This window comes from Anomaloglossus baeobatrachus, chromosome 3, assembly GCF_048569485.1.
Source record: "Anomaloglossus baeobatrachus isolate aAnoBae1 chromosome 3, aAnoBae1.hap1, whole genome shotgun sequence".
Lineage (NCBI taxonomy): Eukaryota > Metazoa > Chordata > Amphibia > Anura > Aromobatidae > Anomaloglossus > Anomaloglossus baeobatrachus.
The window spans coordinates 124780133-124800252 of NC_134355.1; the positions used below are offsets into that span (position 1 = coordinate 124780133).

The window sequence follows — 20120 nt, forward strand, 5'->3', positions numbered from 1 at the left end:
AGAGCAATCTCCACATTAAAGTGAAAAGACAGAGAATTTTGCTAAGGCGAAAGGAGGGAGCCGAACATTCAATCCTGAAGAATGAGAGTGAAAAAACACTAAAAAGCTGGACTGGAGAAATGTCTTTGATGGGCAAAAAGGGGTAAGATAGAAGGGTACCATAACCCCAGAGGGGACATTTTTTGGCTCTGTGCCCACGTGTGCGTATTGCATGCAGCTACGCTGAGATCTGCACTGCAGCGTAATTTCGTGCGTTCTGCGTCCCCTGCACAATCTATGAATATTGTGCATAATCCATGCCCACGTGGCGTTTTAGAACGCAGCGATTTGCATGCTGCCAAATCGCTGCGTTCTAAAAAGCAACATGTCACTTCTTTTGTGCGCTCTGCATGCTGTCTCCATTCTGTCTATAGGGAGAGGCAGCATCCAGAGCGCACCAATTCTGCAGTCGGTAAAGTTTCAGAACGGAGCTTTTCAGCTGCGCTCTGAAGTGGACATACAGTGACGTTACGCTGCGGTGCAGAGCGCACATATGTGGGCACATAGTCTTACATATACCATTTTGGATTAGATACCTAGTTTCGATCGCCTTTTAATGCATTTTATTGCAATGTTGCGGTGCCACCCAAAAAATTCTAGAGTTTTGATTTTTTTTTTCATTACATCATTTAGCAATCAGATTAATTTAATTGTATATTTTGATAGATCAGATATTCCTAAATGATGCGATGCCAAAAAAGTCTATTTAAAAAAAAAATTGTTTTATTTTTAATGGGGCAAAGGGGGGGGGGATTTGAACTTCTGCGGCGACTTTTTTTATATTTTTTTAGGGGACTTGAAGCTGCGATCAGCCAATCACCTGGGCTATACACTCTGTGTTCTCAGGAAAATTCTCTACATTCATACAAACAGCAGATATTCACACACTTATTTGAAATGTTATTATGTAGTGCCAAATACAAAATATCAGTATAATAAAAGGATATCATGCCACTGGTTAACCACAGTCAGCTCCACTAGAACAACGAAGGCAGAACCCAAGTCGTTGAAGTTATTCTTGCAGTATTTGCTTTTGGCAAATGAAGAATCCCTCAAAGCTTTTGCTCCACAGTCCTGTGCGTAAGGATCAGTGGAGTTTTCAGGAAAGAAACGGATTTTATTCTTGAAAAGTTCCATCCCGATAATGGCAAAAACATAGTATATAGTCTACGAAGAGAAAAATTAGTTTACGATAGGCACAATGTACTGCAACCTCTTTACTATAACAAAATGGAAGGAATTGGCATGCGTGTCAGTACAAATATGTGGCCTGTCCTAGTTTTAATAAATCTCTAAGAAAGTATCAAAAAGAAAAACTAGCTAAATATATACTGTACTTTTCGGACTATAAGACGCACTTTGTTTCCACCAAATGATGGGGGAAAGTGGGGGGTGCGTCTTATAGTCTGAATGTGGCTGCGAGGAATGAGGCTGCTGCGGTGGAGCCGGTCATCAGCGGAATGCATATGCATGCATTCTCCCGCCCATCATCCCTCAGTGCTGAAGCAGACGCTGACAGGTGGGCGGGATGATGGGCGGGGGATGAGCGTATAGTAAACAGCCAGCCCGCGTGATCACCCCTGGCAACTACAGCCTGGAGTGATTATGTGTGGCTGTATTCACTGCCCCCCGAGCATCATCATCAGCGCGGGGGGCAGTAAATAGGTACGTTATACTCGCCATTCCCTGCAGCATCGAGATGTCCTCCTGTCTGCCAGCCCGCTGATCTGTGTAGAGAACGGTGAGCACAGCGATGACGTCATCCCCGCTCTCTACACACATCAGCGAGCAGTCAGACAGGAGGACATCGCGATGCTGCAGGGAACGGCTCCACACAGGTCAGCGGCGCTGCTGCTGGCACAGACAGGAGGACGAGCGATGCTGCTGGAGTGAGGAAAGGCGAGTATAAACATTTATTTTTTTTCTGTGCCACAGGATACAGGCCATATAGCAGGATGGGGTATATGAGCAGGATGGGGGTATATAGCAGGATGGGGGTATATAGCAGGATATGGGGGTATATGAGCAGGATATGGGGGTATATGAGCAGGATGGGAGTATATGAGCAGGATGGGAGTATATGAGCAGGATGGGGGGGATATGAGCAGGATGAGGGGGATATGAGCAGGATGAGGGACATATATACAAGGCAGGATGGGGTACCTTAGTAGAGAATTTGGGGACATTACCCCCATAACAGTGTCAGCAGCAGATATTCGCCCCATAAGTGTTTCATGACCACATTTTTTGCTTAATATTTTATTTTCCTATTTTCCTCCTCTAAAACCAGGGTGTGTCTTATAGTCCGAAAAATATGGTATAGAAATCAATCTATATATACACACACACACACACACACACACACACACACACACACACACACACCATTTGTGTAGCATATAAGCATAGAAGTAATGAGATGAAAAAGATACATACTAGGATAATGCCACAAAAAGTCAACATGGTGGGAAAGATGTTTAATAATGTGTTCATGATGACCCGAAACCTGAAAATGAAAATAAAAAAATAAAATAAATCAGATGCCGGCACAGAGGGTGAGCACGCAATCTGATTTCAACTAATCACAGATACGTTGCTATCACTGAGGGTGGGCGGGGAAAGCAGTGAATATTCATAAGCCTTAATGAGCTGACCTGGAAGCAGTGTGACAGCGGCATGGAAACTCGGTAAGTATAATTGTCCTGCTTTAATCCCCATCTTGCTTCCTTTTGCACCTCGCTAGCCCCTACTAACACCATTATATAGCACTAAATTTCGGGTCTTATATGGGGGTTTGGTGTCCGGGCTCAAGTTCAGGTCAAGTTCAGTCCCAAAATGGATTTTGTTTTGGTTTTTAAGTCAAGTCCAGCCAGACCTGGCGAACCCGAAAATCTGCCAGTGCGCCCATCTCTACTGGAGATCCTATGCCACAGACTTAATTTATGTTGCGCTTAGAGGGCTGGAGACCCAGCGTAAATACTCACTTACTAAGGTAACACATTTCCCTGTCTTTTTTTATCACAGGAGCAGCGCTTGCAAGTCCTTTCTGTGTTTATGTATACTCACTTATAAGTGACTTATGCTTACTCCCCGGGTCAGCAGCCTGTTGCCCACCATGAACTGGAGCAGCTCTACATGGTCGGACACAGAAATGAACACACAGTACGTAGCAGGGCTCATTTATACGAATATCTTTGTACAATATATAAATATATTTTTTTTTTTAAATACATCCAATTGTGGAGCGTATTATTATTCCAAGATCCATTAATTAAAATGCACATGGGATATGGGACAACCCCTTTAAATGAAATGGGAAGGTATGCATATTAAAGGGAGTCTATCATCAGGTTTTTGATACCTTATCTGAGAGCAGCATAATGTAGGAAAAGAGACCCTGAATCCAAAGATGTATCACTTAGTTTAGTGAATGCAGTACTTTTAACACAAACAGAGTTCTTTGCCGTAGGATGAAGCAGAGCTGAGAAAGCTAATTCCGCCCACATCATGCTCTCTATGTGCACAGTCTATTGACTGTTAGTTGCTTATCACAGGAGAGGGCATGGTTTGACATGGGCTCCAGTGTCACCTAGTCACAGCAGTGAAAATCAAATAGTGAGAAAACCTTCATTATAAGTAAACAACAACACACAGCGTGATAAGTGACACATTGCTGAATTCTTTATTTTAACTCCTATCTAATGCTGTCTTCAGATTACAACACAAAAACCTGCTGATAAATTCCCTTTAAAGTCCTATTTCAGGAAATGGGATATTCTGATTACAGATGGAGTTTCTTTAAATTTGTTTTAGCTGGTGGAGGTCACGGGCCCTCACCAAAACATCTTCTGAACGTCTCAGTGACATTTAAGCAGTCAGATAAAAGTGAACCCTCTTTTTAAAAAAAATGATCATCACTAAGCAATGTGTGTTTAGTTACCTGTAATTTGGCTAATGATACATGATGGCAGATAACTCAGAATTAGTAATACCTCTGAAAGCTGTCAATGATCCTAATGAGCCGGAGGACACGAAGAATGAAGACAATGTCTAGGATATCTTGACTGCTATATAGACTCACTGCAAAGTGACAATATTCCACAATTAGCTGTCATTAGCTGTCATGTTACATTCTCCCAACCACATTTGAAAGTGGCAAAATACAAAACACATAGAAATAATGGATAAAAACTGTAATGAAAAAAAGAATACAATTATTTGGAAATCTCTTAATTTATTCACACTGCACACAGATCAGAAGGTGAAAGTTAGAACTATTTCAATTTAATTTGAGAAATTAACTCATTTAGAAAGTAAGCAAAATTTTTCTATATCAAATAAGCTAAGACTCCACTGCACTCCCCATCTTGGAGCAGCAACCGGAGAGTGCCCAGTGGCCGTTGAGATCACGCAATGCACGGGTGCCGCATTGCGCTCTGCCATAGGTCTTCGTATTTGCTCTTCTTTATAATTTTGTGAGAAGAGAGACAGAGAACAAACCGGGAAGATGTCCCAAATTTAAAAAATACCACTTCTAGCAAACACAAGGACAGTAGTGGGCAACTGGTGACCAGTGGGCATCTCCCCTCCTCAGTACTGCTGACATAGGGGGTTGTTGTAATTATAATTAGCGCCACCAACAGGTGGCAGCATCATTCAATGTCTCACAGATGGAGAGACCAATAATAATAAAAAAAAAAAAAGTTGGGCCCAAAAGATGCATATATACAGTGCTCAGCATAAATAAGTATACCCCAACAGATGTCAGAAAACATTTAGTTTCTTTTAATCAACATTTTTTATGGGATCCTATACTACAAAACAGTCCCACAAATGTGAGCCATGGATTGCAAACAAAATTTGTTTTGGGTTTTTTTTTCTGCACAAATTAAAAAAAAATGTATTCAAGACCATGTTGCAAAATGAGCACCCCCAATGAAAGTCTTTGGAACAAGAAACCAACCAATGGCAAGTCTAATTATTCATTAACCACACGTCCAGCAGACAAAGAACTATAAAAAGGGAATTACATAAAGATATCCCCTTCCCATTTCCTGCTGTCAGCAATGGCACCATATGGAAGAGAAATGTTGCAGCAAAGCCTTACTTATGAGTCAGGATACTGTAGCAAAATTGATATAACAAAAATGTAACAAAGATTGAACTGCAACCATCTCACATAGATGGTTCAGGCCCACCATGGAAATTAACACTTAAACAGGAGTCTCTTCTGATGAGAAGGGTAGAAGAAAATTGACATGCAAGTTCACTGCAGGTAACTAAAGAAGTAGAAAGCCCAACCGGAGTGAGTGTTTGCCATGACACAATATGGCATTCATTGCAAAGGAATAGCATGCAGGTGTCGTCCACGAAGGGAATCTCTGCTGAGCCCATGCACAAAAATCCCCTCCTACAATTTTCCAGGCTCTATGCTGAAAAATATGAAGACTACTGGGACTCACTATTCTGGAGTGATGAGACCAAGATAAATGTTTGAACCTGATAGCTTCAAAACTGCATGGAATCCCAAAGATGAGGAGTACAAAGAAAAATGCATGGTGCTTACAGTGACACTGCTGGTGGCAGTGTCCTTATGTGGGGCTGCATGAGTGCTGCTCATGTCAGGGAGCTACATTTCATTGATATCATGAATTCACAGATGTACTGCTCTATATTGAAAATGAAGATGCTGTCATCACTCCGTGCCCTTGGTAGACATGAACTTTTCCAACATCACAATGATGGAAAACACACAACTAAGGCCACTGTTGCACTCCTGAAGAAGAACAGGGAGAAAATAATTCAATGGCCAAGAGTGTCTCATAATCTGAACCCTATCGGACACCTATGGGGAATTCTGAAGAGACAAGTTAAGGACCACTCTCCAGTCAGCATCCAGGCTCTAAAAACAGTCATTCTTGAAGAATAGAAAAATCTAGATGTAACAATATGTTGACAACCTTGGTGTTGTCCTTTAAAATCATGAAAGTCAAACAAAATACTACCTGTAGCAGTTTTTGATGTGAAGCAACCAATTTGAGTGAAATTTTTAATAAATGTTATATTATTAACCTTACTTTCATGTTATGGGTCAAAAATGAAAATGAAAATGTTCTATGAAACAGTCGTCAAAATGTTGGAAACTGTTGTTGTATTCAGTGAGCTATTGATTAAAATCTTTCTTTTCAAAGGAGGTGTACTCATTTATGCTGAACACTGCATATATCCAATGGAATCTTTCCATCCCCCACTCTACAGAGCAGATCTGATTGGACAGATTTTTAATATAATCATAAATTGTGCAAACTGCCCATGTTTCTAAGGAAGATCACCCCGTGGAAGAGTATCTTTCATTGCAATTTGGGTGCTTGTTCTCATGGAGGTTTCCCTGCTCTACGCTGGGGTAGGAGGAGGTATTCGGGTAAGCGATTGTTACTGTATTTGAAAGCTCTGCAAACACTGCTTGCGCTAGGCAAGCTTGTGCTGTAAGTGAGGGAGGCGAGGCCTAGCAAAACCAGTAGGTGGATCAGTGACCGAGTCTCTTGGCCACACCAAGGTGCACCAAGATACGAATTATCATAATTAACCTTCAGTTTCTTTAAAACAGAATACTGAAGGTGCAATTTTTGGGCAATGGGCTAAATCCCCGACAAGTCTATGTGCTCATTTTATACTGTAAACTTGGGCTAACAGACTCCTTTTAAATTTGCTCCAAATTTTTTGAAAGATTTGGTTTCATTAGAAACCAAATTTTGGGGGATTCATCGCTCACAAATCCAGCAAATGACGAACAGAAAAGGTGTGGAAAAAAATAAAATAAATAACTACATTGACCTTTACTAGGCAACCATAACTCCCTTTCCGGCCCTCACACTTGCTTTTTTATGCCCCATGTTGACCACATTGTGAGGTCTAGTCAGCGCTGGAAGATTCCAGATAAGAGACTGAAGACAAGAAGATCAAAGCTGAAGTGATCGGGAGACTGGCCAGGGAGCTGCGGTGCCAGGACAGATAGTGTAATCCTTTATTATTTTTAACCCCTTCCTGTCGCTCCATTTATTATGCGTATATTGTATTATTATGGGGTCTGGAGACATTGGCCAAATCGAACCTGCCAGCCAATTCGGGCGAATCTCAAAGGAATTTTGGAAGATCCACTCATCTCTAGTTGGGATCTATACGGTCACATTGTGCTCTAGTTCACCTTGTTATGTACTGGAATTAAAAATTTAGAAATTTAAACAAACGGACATCCAATGCAAGAAAGAAAAGAAGAATATAACAATGCAGGATGAGATACGGCCCGATAACTGAAAAGATCATATATTTTAAAGTATAACTAGAGATCATAAATACGGCAGAATAGAAAATCAGAGATAAATGTCCACATACCTGATTTCATCGCTGTGTTCACGGTTGTAGCGATAAGAGCAGCGATGATGATGAAAGTATCAAACCTTACAAATGACAAAAGATACACAATGAGCACAATAACAGCACTGTACCCCCCCATCTATGAGGTCTGGTAGTTTCAAAGTAACTCTGCTGCCACCTTTTTTGGCTCTGCAGTGTATCCGGAGGTTCCATCTGATTCCTCGTAAAAATGGGCAGAAATGTCAAATTGTATAATCCTAGCACTCAAAGTATAATTTTATTAGTAACAGACATGCAGGATAGACGTTGATTAATGCGAATTTAGACAGGCCGATTCTGACCCATTAATGAGCTCTGATCAACTATATAAAAGCTGATCGGTACTTTTCAATGGTCCTGTTTACACTGTCTAATGAATAGTGATAGGAGCAGAACAATAGTTAATATGATCATTCTGTTCTTATACAGAATGTTGGCCGCACATGTCGTCTTTACATAGAGCAATGTGCTGTTTACCTCGCCGACATTTATTTTGCCTGCAAAACATCTATACAAACAGGAGAAAAAAACGAGTATATTATACCAAATCCATATTTTATTAGACATTAAAATTATATACACATACAGAAAAATATCACTATTAAATCCAAAAGACCATGTTTAACAAGCAAAGGTGTGGGAGTAGCTCTTCGCCTTATTGTACAAATATATTAGGTCTAAAGATAAAAGGAATATCATTTTTTTTCGGGTATTCATATAAAAATCCCTTTTTCTTATAAAAAACCTTTTTAAATAAAATCAATATAAATCAAATTTCTAAAGGATATAAAGATTCATAAAAAACTCAATTCCTGTATCAAAAATTAGACTAAAGAAAGATTCAAAAAGATTGCACAAGCAGCTAATTTATCAAAAATAATAATGGTCTCTCTCCTATGCCATCAAAATAGATTTAACAATATAACAAATCAAACAAAGGTTGTTAAGCCAAAAGCATATCAAACCCTTTGGTATTAACAATGTATAGGAGTAATATTAAAGGAGTAAAGTGCATTAATTGGCAAGAGCAATACTTACAAGTAGACAAAGCGATCAGAGCACTCCTGTTGCCTCGACGTACGTTTCAAGTATGTCTTCTCTCCTTTAATATTACTCTTATACATTGTTAATACCAAAGGCTTTGATATGCATTTGGCATCCCTTTAAACTGGTACACAACGTGCCTCAATTATTTAGTGTTTTCGACACTTATGTTAGCAGTACAGATGATGTGGTATCACATGCACCATTTGGTAAAAGAATAAAAAAAGTGTCTAAAAATGCACCAAGTTTTTCATCCAGCATGAGTCGCAGTGATAAGCGTGGCCCATCTCGTCTATTTACGACAGTATTGGCAAATTTCCAAGGATATTTGAAGATTGTAAAACTAAATATGATAAAAGTGTAAAAAGGTAAAATAAATGAAACCTACCAATTCCAAAATTGGCTCTTTGCAAAGAATGACCTGGGGTCATATGTGTAGAGTTTGAGCAGTATCTCCATGACATAAAGGGAGAGAAACACCCACTCTGCATTGGATATTAATGGGATTTGGTCCTCCAAGCCAATGAAAATGGCATTTATTAGAATGACGACATCAAAAGCATATACAAAACCTCTGAAAGAAAGAGAATAATGATCCTATAAATGAGCAAAACAAGCTGCAGTGTGGAAATGATCGTGACTGATACTCACTTATGAAGGACCACCCTGCGGACAAAGCGACTGGCTGCACATCTGTACAGATGAGGCATCCAGCATTCAAATGGATGCATGCGAGCCTTCATAGTGATCACCTGGATGTTCAGCAAGTCTGCCAAGCGTATGAAGGCATCCTTTCCTGAGCGATAGAACAGATAGAAACATTATAAAGTCATTATTGACTAAGGAAAAAAAGGACAGTGAGATTTCATTGAGATTTAAGGTTAATTTGAATGGGCTGAAAAAAATAAAGTTACCTTGCACTGGGGGAAATAGTTATTTTCTCTTTTCATTTAAGGAGTTATTCAGGACTTTAATACTGACAACTTATCCATAGGAAAAGTCATCAACATCAGAGAGATAAGGGGTCTGACTGCCTGCACTCCTGATCAGCTAATTTAAGGGGCCATTGAAAAAGATTTAAAGCTCACAAATATATAAAAGGACTTTAAAGGGGTTGTCCAGCCTCGGGGCAAACTCTGCAATCACTATGTGATTGCAAACTTGTGAATCCTCATAGCATGCAGTATGCACGCTGTCAGGATTCTCTGGTGTTGTGAGTAATCGGTCACATGACTGCAAGTGAGCAATTTGCATATTTCCAGCCACATTCCAACTAGACTTGTCCGGCCTCGCTCTATTCACTTGTATTGAGCAAGTGCATGTATATCTAGTCGGCACATCGTGACAGTATGTATGCAGATCACATACTTGTGATTCCACGGCCAGCTGATCCCGGTGCCAACTCTGGAGAATCCTGACAGTGTGCACACTGCACGCTATGAGTATTCACAAGTTGGCAGTCACAGGGTAACTGCAAACTTTAACCCCTAGTCTCGACAACCACTATAAAAGATTTTATATCTGCCTTATTGTGGACATAAAAGGCAAGTACATACTAATTTGATGGACTTGCATCTATTTTCAATCGTACTAAAAGTGTAACTAAGGCCTCCTGCACTGGACAATATTGTAGCTCTGTTTTACCATGAAGCTCTAATAGGGCTCCTATTCTATAGCTCTGCTCATGTGGGAATCCGTGTACAAAAGCTTTATCGTGTGTAGAACGGTTTATGCACACACAGTAAAGTAGCAGAAGTGACCATGACGGCCTGAGTCTTTAAAAAAAAACAAAAAACAAAAACACAACGTAATTAAAACCAAATCGTCCTTTAATCTTCCTCACCCACAAATCTTTGGTGGTCTTCTTTAGATACTCTTAACAGAAGTTCTCTGTGGGAGTTACTGATGTCTGGTGCCACCAACTTTACCAATTTTAGCCAAGTAGTTTCTGGAATGACAAATTCTGATCCTTCTTGTACCTTCAGGGCATTAAATGCATCTGCCATCTTGCGACGCTTCATATAAGCCAATTTACGGATTTCATTCTGAAAAATCACATATTGGTTAGCAAGTTGTTAAAAAGAGAAAATGTCAGAACGATTCAACCCTCCAAACAGTTTATTTGGTCACGTTTCCTTCTGAAAGATAATGTCATCCACCCCTTTACTAAGTCTCTGTGTCCCTTGCTTTATTCCCAGTGCAGATTTGCCCTCCTCTGCTTGATTGACATCTCCCTGGCTTAACAACGCAGTGAGAAGTCAGTCGCGAAGAGGAAGATGACGCTGGGCGAGGAAGAGTCAAGAACTACTAATGTTAAGTGTTGAATCGATTAATACCATTCTCACTCAATGAAGACATCTATATATCCAGATGCTTCCAGGTAGCTTTAAAGTATTAACAAAAAAAAATAAATTGAACATAATATCATATATCTACTATATATCCAATTATGGACCAGGAGGTATTTTATCAATTTATCAGTTAAGGTACCCGAGGACAGACTTTTGTTGATGAATAGCTATTTTGGTTGATATCGCTCACTTTCGGCAGAATTTTTTTTTTAAAGTAGTCTAATAACATAATTACCCAACAAACGTACCTTTAAATGTTTCCTGTAATTGTTGTACACAACGGCTAAGAATACGGACATGAAAATATAAGTGTTCAGAATAATGTAAGCTATGAAGAAGACAGAATACCACCAGCTGTAGTCATACGCCGGCATCCTAGGAAGGAAAATGTACAATGTAAAGACATAAAGCAAAACGAAAAACAGGGAGACAGTAAATTGCTATAAAGCTTCCAAGTGGAATTAGCTGATGGTTAAAGGGAACCTGCAATATCCACCCAGAACCACGAGCAGTTCTGGGTGCATATTGCTAATCCCTGCCTAACTGTCCCTGTATACACTAGCATAGATAAAAAGATCTTTAGAAAAAGTATTTGTAAAGATTCTTTATGATATGCTAATGAGTACAGGGACTAGTTGCAAGGGCTTTAGTTTCCTTGGCTAGTTGGTCCCTTTAGCATATTAGCACACCCCTGTGGGCGCGCCAACATGCTAATGAATGCACAACGTCAGAGGTATGGTTGATCTCACCGCTCTTTGCTGACAACACGCCCGACACTTTCGGCTCAGTGAACATGATCAGAAGTCCCGGACTTCCATTCATGCGCACTATGAAGCCGGGTGTACGCGTCCCAGCTTCAAACTGGTGATAAAAGGGATCTTTTTCTAAAGATCTTTTCATCTATGCTAGTGTATACAGGGACAGTTAGGCAGGGATTAGCAATATACACCCAGAACTGCTCGTGGTTCTGGATGCATATTGGACCTGACCGGTTCCCTTTAACCTCTTTCCTCTGCAGGTAGTTTTCACCATAGCGCATGACAGTCTTAATGAAGGGCTCCCTGGAGAAGGATGCACCAAAATGTATTAAAGTCACACGAACAGTAAGTGATTGGGGTATCATTTCTGGAGTACAAACCGCTGGCATTTTAAATTAATTTGACTGGCGGGTGTCGCCTCACCAACTCCAGCCCCGACTCTTCCACAGCTTCACACCCATTTGGCGGAGCAGATGTAAACTGGTGTGAAAACGTCAAAGATGCAAAGTTTTTGCGCAACTCCCTGTTGCATAAAAGCTTTGATGAATGAGCCCCTACGTGACTAATGATGTCACCAACATTTTTCAATCATCCTTTCATTTTGTTAGGAAGTTAACAGGCCTAAATATTTATAAGTGATTTTTTTTTTTTCAATGAAATTTTACAACACCTATTTTTGCTTATTTTTGTTTAGGGCCATTTCACCTTTGAAATATCTTTGAGGACCTTCTTTTTCAGAAAACCACAAAACAAACTTTAAAAACTGCTCCACTCAAAAAATTCAAAAGTGCATTTGGGAAGTTGAGTTACCAATCCGGTATTTCACAGGAATTAACACAAAAAAATAAAAAACTATTTTTTCCCACTAAAATGTTGGGATAATAGGTGAAAATGAAACACTGAATTTGTTGTGCAATTCCTCACAAACGCAGCAATACCCCATACGTGGGTGGAAACTACTATTTTGGTACATGGCGAGGCTCGAAAGTATTGTTCTTTTGGAGAACAAATTTATCAGAATTGTCTTGTGGACACCAAGTCATTTTTATGGCCCCTGAGGTGCGAAGCCAAAATCCCAAAAAGTGACACATTTTGGAAATTATACTCTAAGAATTTTTTCTAGGCTTTTACTGCACATTTTTTTTTTTTTTTTTTTAACCTGGAGATCCTTTAAAAGAGTTTTTGAACAGTGGTACGAACAAAGGGAAAAAAAAATACCTTAAACTAAAATGTAGCTATAGCCCCAAATTTTCATTATTTATGGACCCCATAATTTGTCAGGCAATTTCTCCTTAACACGACAGTACTCCACATATGGTTAGAAACTACCATATTGAAACTTAGCAATGATCGGTAGGGAGAGAGCGCCATTTTTCATTTGGAGCTCGATTTTGTAACGCAACTTCTCCTGTGTGTGGCGAAACACCATATGTGGTCGGAAACTAATGTTTAGACACACTGCAAAGATTATTATTGTTGAGTGTAGATTTTGCTGCAGTAGTTGAAGGTGCCATGTCACATTAGCACAATACCTGAGGCATCAGAAAAGCAGAGTACCCCCAAAAGTGACCCCAAACTACATTCCTAAATGAATTCATCTAAAGCCCTATTCACACTGCATTTTTTGAAGTGCATTTGGAGATTCTGCCTGAACGTCCCTTAATATGTGTTTCAGTCAAACCTACAATGGAGCCATGGACTGCAATGACATAAATAGAGCTTAAACAAATTCCGTTTGAGGTTTATTTTCTGAAAGCATGCGTCTGTTTACACGGGTATCAAACCATGTTTCTGCACCAGTCTGCACAGATGGATATTTATAAAAAAAAAATCAAAAACAAATCACTTGATTTGAACTGTCTTCATTTCAGTGGTTTATGGCACAATTGGGGGTTTGTTTCAATCCCATTTTGGGATTATATAGGAATAACCCAAAAACACAAAGATACCCTAAGGATGTAGTGAGCATTTTCACACCACCAGTGTTTTCTAAACATAAGCATCCATTGGATGTTACAAACCATCGATTGCAAATCTGCCAGCTTACAGCCCAATTCATTGTGCCTACCTTCTGCATCTGGAGACACATGCCCTATAAACTAAGTGGATTCTCCTCAAAACAGTAATGTCAAACTTGTGGAGGATAACTGCTTTCTGGGCATGCTTCAGAGTTCAGAAGGGAGAGGAGGAAGACTATTCGGTTTTGACAGCACAGATTTGACTTTTTTGGGGGGAGCTATGTCACTTTTCAAGAGCCTTTGAGATATACATACTGTTTAAACCCCTTATTTTTTTCATTGACAGATAGTAGACCAGCGTGGGGAATTTGGGGTAAGTAACATTTTGGATTGCTTCAAAACAAAAGATTCACACTTATCAGATGCACTTCATTGAGCATTATAGTGGTTGTTCAGGTTTGGCACTAAAGTCTAAAGACACTCTATGCGACTGCAAACCTGTGAATCCTCACACTGTGCACAGTGCGTGCTGTCAGGATTCTCTGGTGCCAGGAGAGGGTTTTCATATTAACATAAGTATGCAATACGAATAATTCCGGTCACATTCCGACTAGACGTGCGTGTCGTTGCTCAATTCACTTGTGTTGAGAGAGCGCGCACATCTAGTAGGAATGTTACCAATAGAATATACTGTATTTTTCGCTTTATAAGACGCACTTTTGTGCCCCCAAATTTTGGGGGAAAGTAGGGGGTGCATCTTATCCGAATATACGGGTCCAGGGGAGGTGGAAGCAACTCTAGAGCAGTGCTGAGGGCTGCTGGGGGCTGGTAGAGGCTGGTGAAGGCTGCAGCGGGAGATCTCCTGCTCCCGCTCATATAATATGCACAGCCGCGGTCCATCACCGTAGTGCTGAAACCGCACAGCGGCGATGGGCTGGGGGAGCGGCGCGTATTATATCTGCCTGCGCCCCCCTTTGATCGCACATGCCCCCCTGTGTTAGATATGGCCCCCATGCTGCTGCCCATCCTAAAATAAAAAAGCTTTACTTACATCCTCCAGCGTGTCTCCCCGATCTCACTGCTGCCGCTGTGATCAGGCACGCAGAGATCATGTCACTCTGCTGTGCCGATCACATGACCGGCACCGAGAACCAGGAAGTGCAGGAGCTCAGCATCACGGAGGGAGACACGATGGAGGACAGCGCTGGAGAAGGTAAGGAAAGAGTTTATTTTCCTATGGGCAGCAGCATGGGGGCCATATCAAACACAGGGGGACATGTGCCAGCAATAGGGGACATGTGCCAGCAATAGGAGACCTGTGCCAGCTATAGGAGACCTTTGCCAGCTGTATTGGATGTGTGCCAGCTATAGGAGACCTGTGCCAGCAATATGGGATGTGTTCCAGCTAGAGGAGACCTGTGTCAGCTAGAGGAGACCTGTGTCAGCTAGAGGAGACCTGTGCCAGCTAGAGGAGACTTGTGCCAGCTAGAGACCTGTGCCAGCACAGGGGGACATGTGCCAGCTATAGGAGACTTGTGCCAGCACAGGGGGACATGTGGCATCACAAGGGGACTATATTCAATATAAGGGGGCCATATCCAGAGTAAGAGGGCTAATTATAGGATGGGGGGCTATGAGACATATACCCTATATGATTTGTTAGACGGACACTGGCATTATAAGACGGACCCCATTTAACATAAAAAAAATCCTCTTTAACTTCACCAAATTTGGGGGTAAGTCTTATAATTAGGTGCGTCTTATAAAGCGAAAAATACGGTATATTACATACTTGCAGTCACATGACCACCCGCTCCCAGCGCCGGAAAATTCTGACATTGTGTGCTGTGCGCAATGTGAGGAATCACACGTCTGCAGTCACAGAGTAGGTGCAAATATTCGTGCCAAGCCTGGATGACCCCTTTAAATGTTGGGGTTCCAGTCTAAATTCACAAAAAAGAAAAAAAAAATGTATATGTATTTTTTGCATTATCATATTTTTCAGAGTTGTACCTTTGTATTTTTCTGCTGACAGCAGTATTTTGTTTTTTCCTTTTTTGTTTTCATTGATAAGTTGAAATTTTTATTTGTACAAATATAAAAATTTAGAAATGGTTTTTCTATATCTTTTTTTTATGTTGTTCAACGTGTGGTAGACCCTGCTGTCACAGGAAAGCCAACGACATCTCCTTTGTGCTCAAAACCACCTAGCTGCAGCAGCATCTGCAGGGTTAAATAGCTAAGTTCGGGGCTGGCAGGAGCTCCGATGTCAATTAGTCCAATCCCCTGCCACCTTCATCAGCTCTTGTCCCCGCAGGAGCCTATGACAAACTGGCACATTCATTTACGGGAACAGCTTCCTGAATGACATTCAATGTCCGATGTGGGTTAAACTGGATCCATTATCAGATTCACAGTATTTAAAAGATCTCTTACACCTGATGAAACAGTTGTATTTACTTTGAAAATCCATGTAGAAATAGCCCAACTATTTTCAAGATTTACTTACTCTTAAAGCAGATCACTAACCAGGTAACACAAATCATACTGCTTACTTTAATAAATAGATATCTTGGACTTGATGAGGCTGCTGTACTTTAAAGGGAATCAGTCAGCAGGTTTTTTTCTACTTAATCTGAGAGCAGCATAACATACAGGCTGAGAATGATTCTAGAGATAGGTCACTTATTAGGCTGTGTTATAGTTTCATTACAATCAGTGTTTTATAAGCAGTAAATTATCATTGCAGGACTAGTTGTCATGTGCAGAGCAGTCAGTCTTAACTGTATAACTCCACTCCCACCACTGATTAGCAGCTTGCTGACAATTTACAGTGTACACAGGCAGCTGCCAGGCAGTGGTATGAGCAAGAGCATACACAGAGCAGCTTTCTGACCACTGCTACATCAACAGAATAAAAGAGAAAACAAGGATTCTATAAAACCTGCACCAAGCAGTCCAGTAAATGATATATCGCTAGAATCAGGATCTCTGTCTCTAAATCATGCTTTATGGCAAAAATCTGCAGACATATTCCCTTTAAAAGTTACATCCAAATGGCGGTGTAGTTTGTTATTTTACTGAATCTAACTGGACTCTCATGCTTTAGCTGGACTCCTAAAAAGCTTATTTTAATATCATAAACTTATAACCATTCAGAGGTGGATTTTAACAATAAACCCTCCAGCCTCATCAGGTTTAAAAGATCAAATTGTTAATATATACAGTTTATATTGTTAAATCCATTGACAGATCCACTTTATCAGCTATGAACTTCATTTTCCTAAATGTAATATCTTATTACAGGATGCAGTATGACATTTGTACAAACAATAGGTCATTACATGATATAGTATTACAGTCTAAGAAAGTTTCTTATATTCTCAACTTATTATTTTTAAATACAGTAAACCGTGCATTTCCATTTATCGCAATATTATACCGTACTTACATAACATCAGGGCTGTTGGCTGTAGTCACCAACACATAGAGATTAAACACCCCGTCAAGGTAGTTTTCAAAGTAAGGCTCTCCGTCAGCTGTTACCAGTTTTCTACAAATGACACAATGACGACATACATGATCCAATGCATACTACACAAATGGGTAAAAGAACAAAATACTGCAGAAGAGATTGAGGTTGTTAGTTGGTGGTGACCATCACCCATAGGACCCCCATCCCCCCCGCACCAAAAGAAAAATAAAATCAAGCTGCAAATTATACATAGACAATTTAAGCCTCCATTTGGTAAATGAAGGACTATGGATATCATACATTTGATGGATATGTGGAAAGCTTTAGTGTCACATGAGCCAAACAAACATTAAAGAGGTGGTTCACTACTCTGCAGTAGTGGCCACATCCCTGTAAAACTGATAGGGAAGGCTTTTTCATGCCAATACCTTGTTCAGCCAATTCTGCCTGTGAGCGGGGCTATTACGGACCGCTCATCCCCCATGAAGTAACCCCCCCATCCCCCCCGGGCTCCTTGACCTCTGAGATTTGGTAAGGTCACGTCAACTTCCAGTTAACCTGGCATCACCGAGGCCGGCCCCAGTCTTCCTGAGTGATTGGGCTGTGGGTGGCGTTTCACCACTCGTCACAGCCCAGCATAACTGCTGCTTGCAGCGCTCTGCAGAGAAGGAGAGCAGGGAGATGCTGGGCTGTGACGCTGGGCTGGGATGTTCAGCACAGTCACTCAGGGAGACTGGGGCCAGTCTCGGTGATGCCAGGTTAACTAAGTTGATGTGACATCACCGGATCTCAGAGGTCATAGATCCCAGGGGGGGTTGGGGGGGGGGGGGATTTAATGTGATGAGTGAACCGCAATAGAGGTCATGGAGCGCGGGGGGGGGGTCACTTAATGGGGATGAGCGATAGCGCCACTCACAGGCAGAATTCACTGAACAAGGTATTTAGAAATGCAGGTATTCCCTATCAGTTTCACAGGGATGTGGTCATTACTGCAGAGTAGTGAACCATCCCTTTAAAGGGGTATTCCCATCTCCAAGATCCTATCCCAATATGCAGTAGGTGTTATTAATTTATTATTATTATAATAATAGCAAATACCTCCACATAGAAATGTACTTTAGTTCTCCTGATTCACTATGTGGCTTACCTCCTGTGCAGGCTTTGCAGGAGTTAAAGTATCCATGGTTCCGACCACTAGCAACTATCACTATATGCGTGGTCGTAATGCAGATACCTAAGGTCATGCAATGCCCTGCACATGAGATAAGCCACGTAGTGAATCAGGATAACTATACTAATTTTCTAATTGGAGGTATTTGCTAATATTAATATTATTACACCTGCTACATATTGGGATAGGATATTGGAGATGGGAATACCCCTTTAAAGTTTGAATACAACCTAACAACGAAGCCAGATAAAGCTATACACATCAACTACACAAATCCAGGCATTATAATTTACATAGTCTGGAACATAGAATAATAAGGCGCTATAATTTAAGCACGTGCCATTTACCTTTTTTATCTATGTAAACATGTAAGGGAAACGGGGTATGTAGAAGAAAAGTAAGAAAAATCTAATGGGGCAAATGCGTTATGGATTGTGACTGTAGGCCAACAGTAGGTTAGTTGTCCATTGTGGTATTCTGTAGGTCGCCCTTACTGATCTGACAGTATAATTAGAGGCAGAAAGGGAATTTGGCAGCTCAAATTGAAAGTATTAAAAGTGAACCAGAGAGCGGATACATGATGCCCGACCTACAGACAGTATATATCAGACATTGGCTGTGTGTCTGACTCAGAGAGAAACCTACATTAATAGCCGACTGTGGATAAAGACGCATGGCAAACCAGTCAGACAGGCAGGTCCCTGGCGCCTTCTCCCCACCCACTGCCAGTGACAGACAGGTCTGTCCCTATTCAAGTACACACAGAAAGACTCATTACTCCAAAAGGAGCGTTCAGAAAGAAGCCACCATGGATCTGACTGTCCGAACAGTCTCCAGTGGTGCTCAGTCCCAGAACGGTAATTATAGTATATCTTTCTGTGAAACATGGCAGCATTTCAGAGTCAAACCTGTTTGGCTGAAATCATAAAGCCAGTGCCTGACACATGCTGCCCGTGATTCAGTCAGCATGGATCAGCTGTCAGGTTCCCTTTAACTAAGCACATAAAGGGCAATATTTATTGGGGCTATATCCCCTACATGATGATGTGGTGAGTTTATACTGTCAATTTAGACTGCCAGATTTAGTTGGAGTCATAAAAGCATACTTTGTGGGTAATGTACTCTACTTACACTACAAGCAGGGGCGTAACTACCACTGTTGCAGAGGTCGCGACTGCGACCGGGCCCGGCAGCTTAGGGGCCCGCGGCCGCCCGGCAGATCAGCAGCCAGCTCCTTTCTGTGAGAGGAGCTGCGCTGATCTAGGGCAGACCACGCGGCCGCTATATGACCCGGTGCCGCCGCCGCTGACATCGGGCCCCCTTCCCCCGTCATCGCGTACAGGAACAATGAAGCGTGGAGCTGCCAGTGCCGCTCCACGCTCCATCATTCTACCCACGTGCCTGCGCGGTGACGTCACTCCTGTGCGTCGGCTGTGCTCAGAACACAGAGCGCAGGACGGGAGGACGCCGATGGCAGCAGCAGGGGAACGGAGGAGAGCTGTGAACGGAGGAGAGCTGAGGACGGAGCAGCGCTGGATCGAGGAGAGAGGTAAGAAAAACTTGTTTTGTTTTTTTTTTTATTAAAATCAGTGTGTATACGGTGGCCAGAGGCCATGTGGGACTGCAATATACATGGAGCATGGGGGCAACTTGCATTATACATGTAGCATGGGGGCAGCTTTCATTATACATGGAGCATGGGGGCAGCTTGCATTATACATGGAGCATGGGGGGGCAGCCTGCATTATACATGGAGCATGGGGGGCTGTCTGCATTATACATGGAGCATGGGGGGCTGGCTGCATTATACATGGAGCATGGGGGGCTGGCTGCATTATACATGGAGCATGGGGGGCTGGCTGCATTATACATGGAGCATGGGGGGCTGGCTGCATTATACATGGAGCATGG

General features: G+C 41.5%; 1 protein-coding gene across 3 annotated transcripts in view; it reads right to left on the reverse strand.

The window, feature by feature from the left end:
- Positions 1-20120, reverse strand: part of LOC142295052 (two pore channel protein 2-like) — a 75512-nt gene that overhangs the window by 7359 nt on the left and 48033 nt on the right. For all 3 annotated transcript variants that reach the window (XR_012751349.1, XM_075338123.1, XM_075338122.1), the window contains exons 7-15: positions 17015-17116; positions 11096-11222; positions 10340-10541; positions 9148-9292; positions 8885-9070; positions 7432-7496; positions 4032-4119; positions 2476-2545; positions 987-1206 (exon numbers count right to left, since the gene is read on the reverse strand). Coding sequence is in view for 2 of the 3 variants with exons in the window: in XM_075338123.1 (XP_075194238.1) it covers positions 987-1206; positions 2476-2545; positions 4032-4119; positions 7432-7496; positions 8885-9070; positions 9148-9292; positions 10340-10541; positions 11096-11222; positions 17015-17116 (1205 nt within the window). In the remaining variant the exon portion in view is untranslated. The remainder of the gene's footprint in view (positions 1-986; positions 1207-2475; positions 2546-4031; positions 4120-7431; positions 7497-8884; positions 9071-9147; positions 9293-10339; positions 10542-11095; positions 11223-17014; positions 17117-20120) is intronic.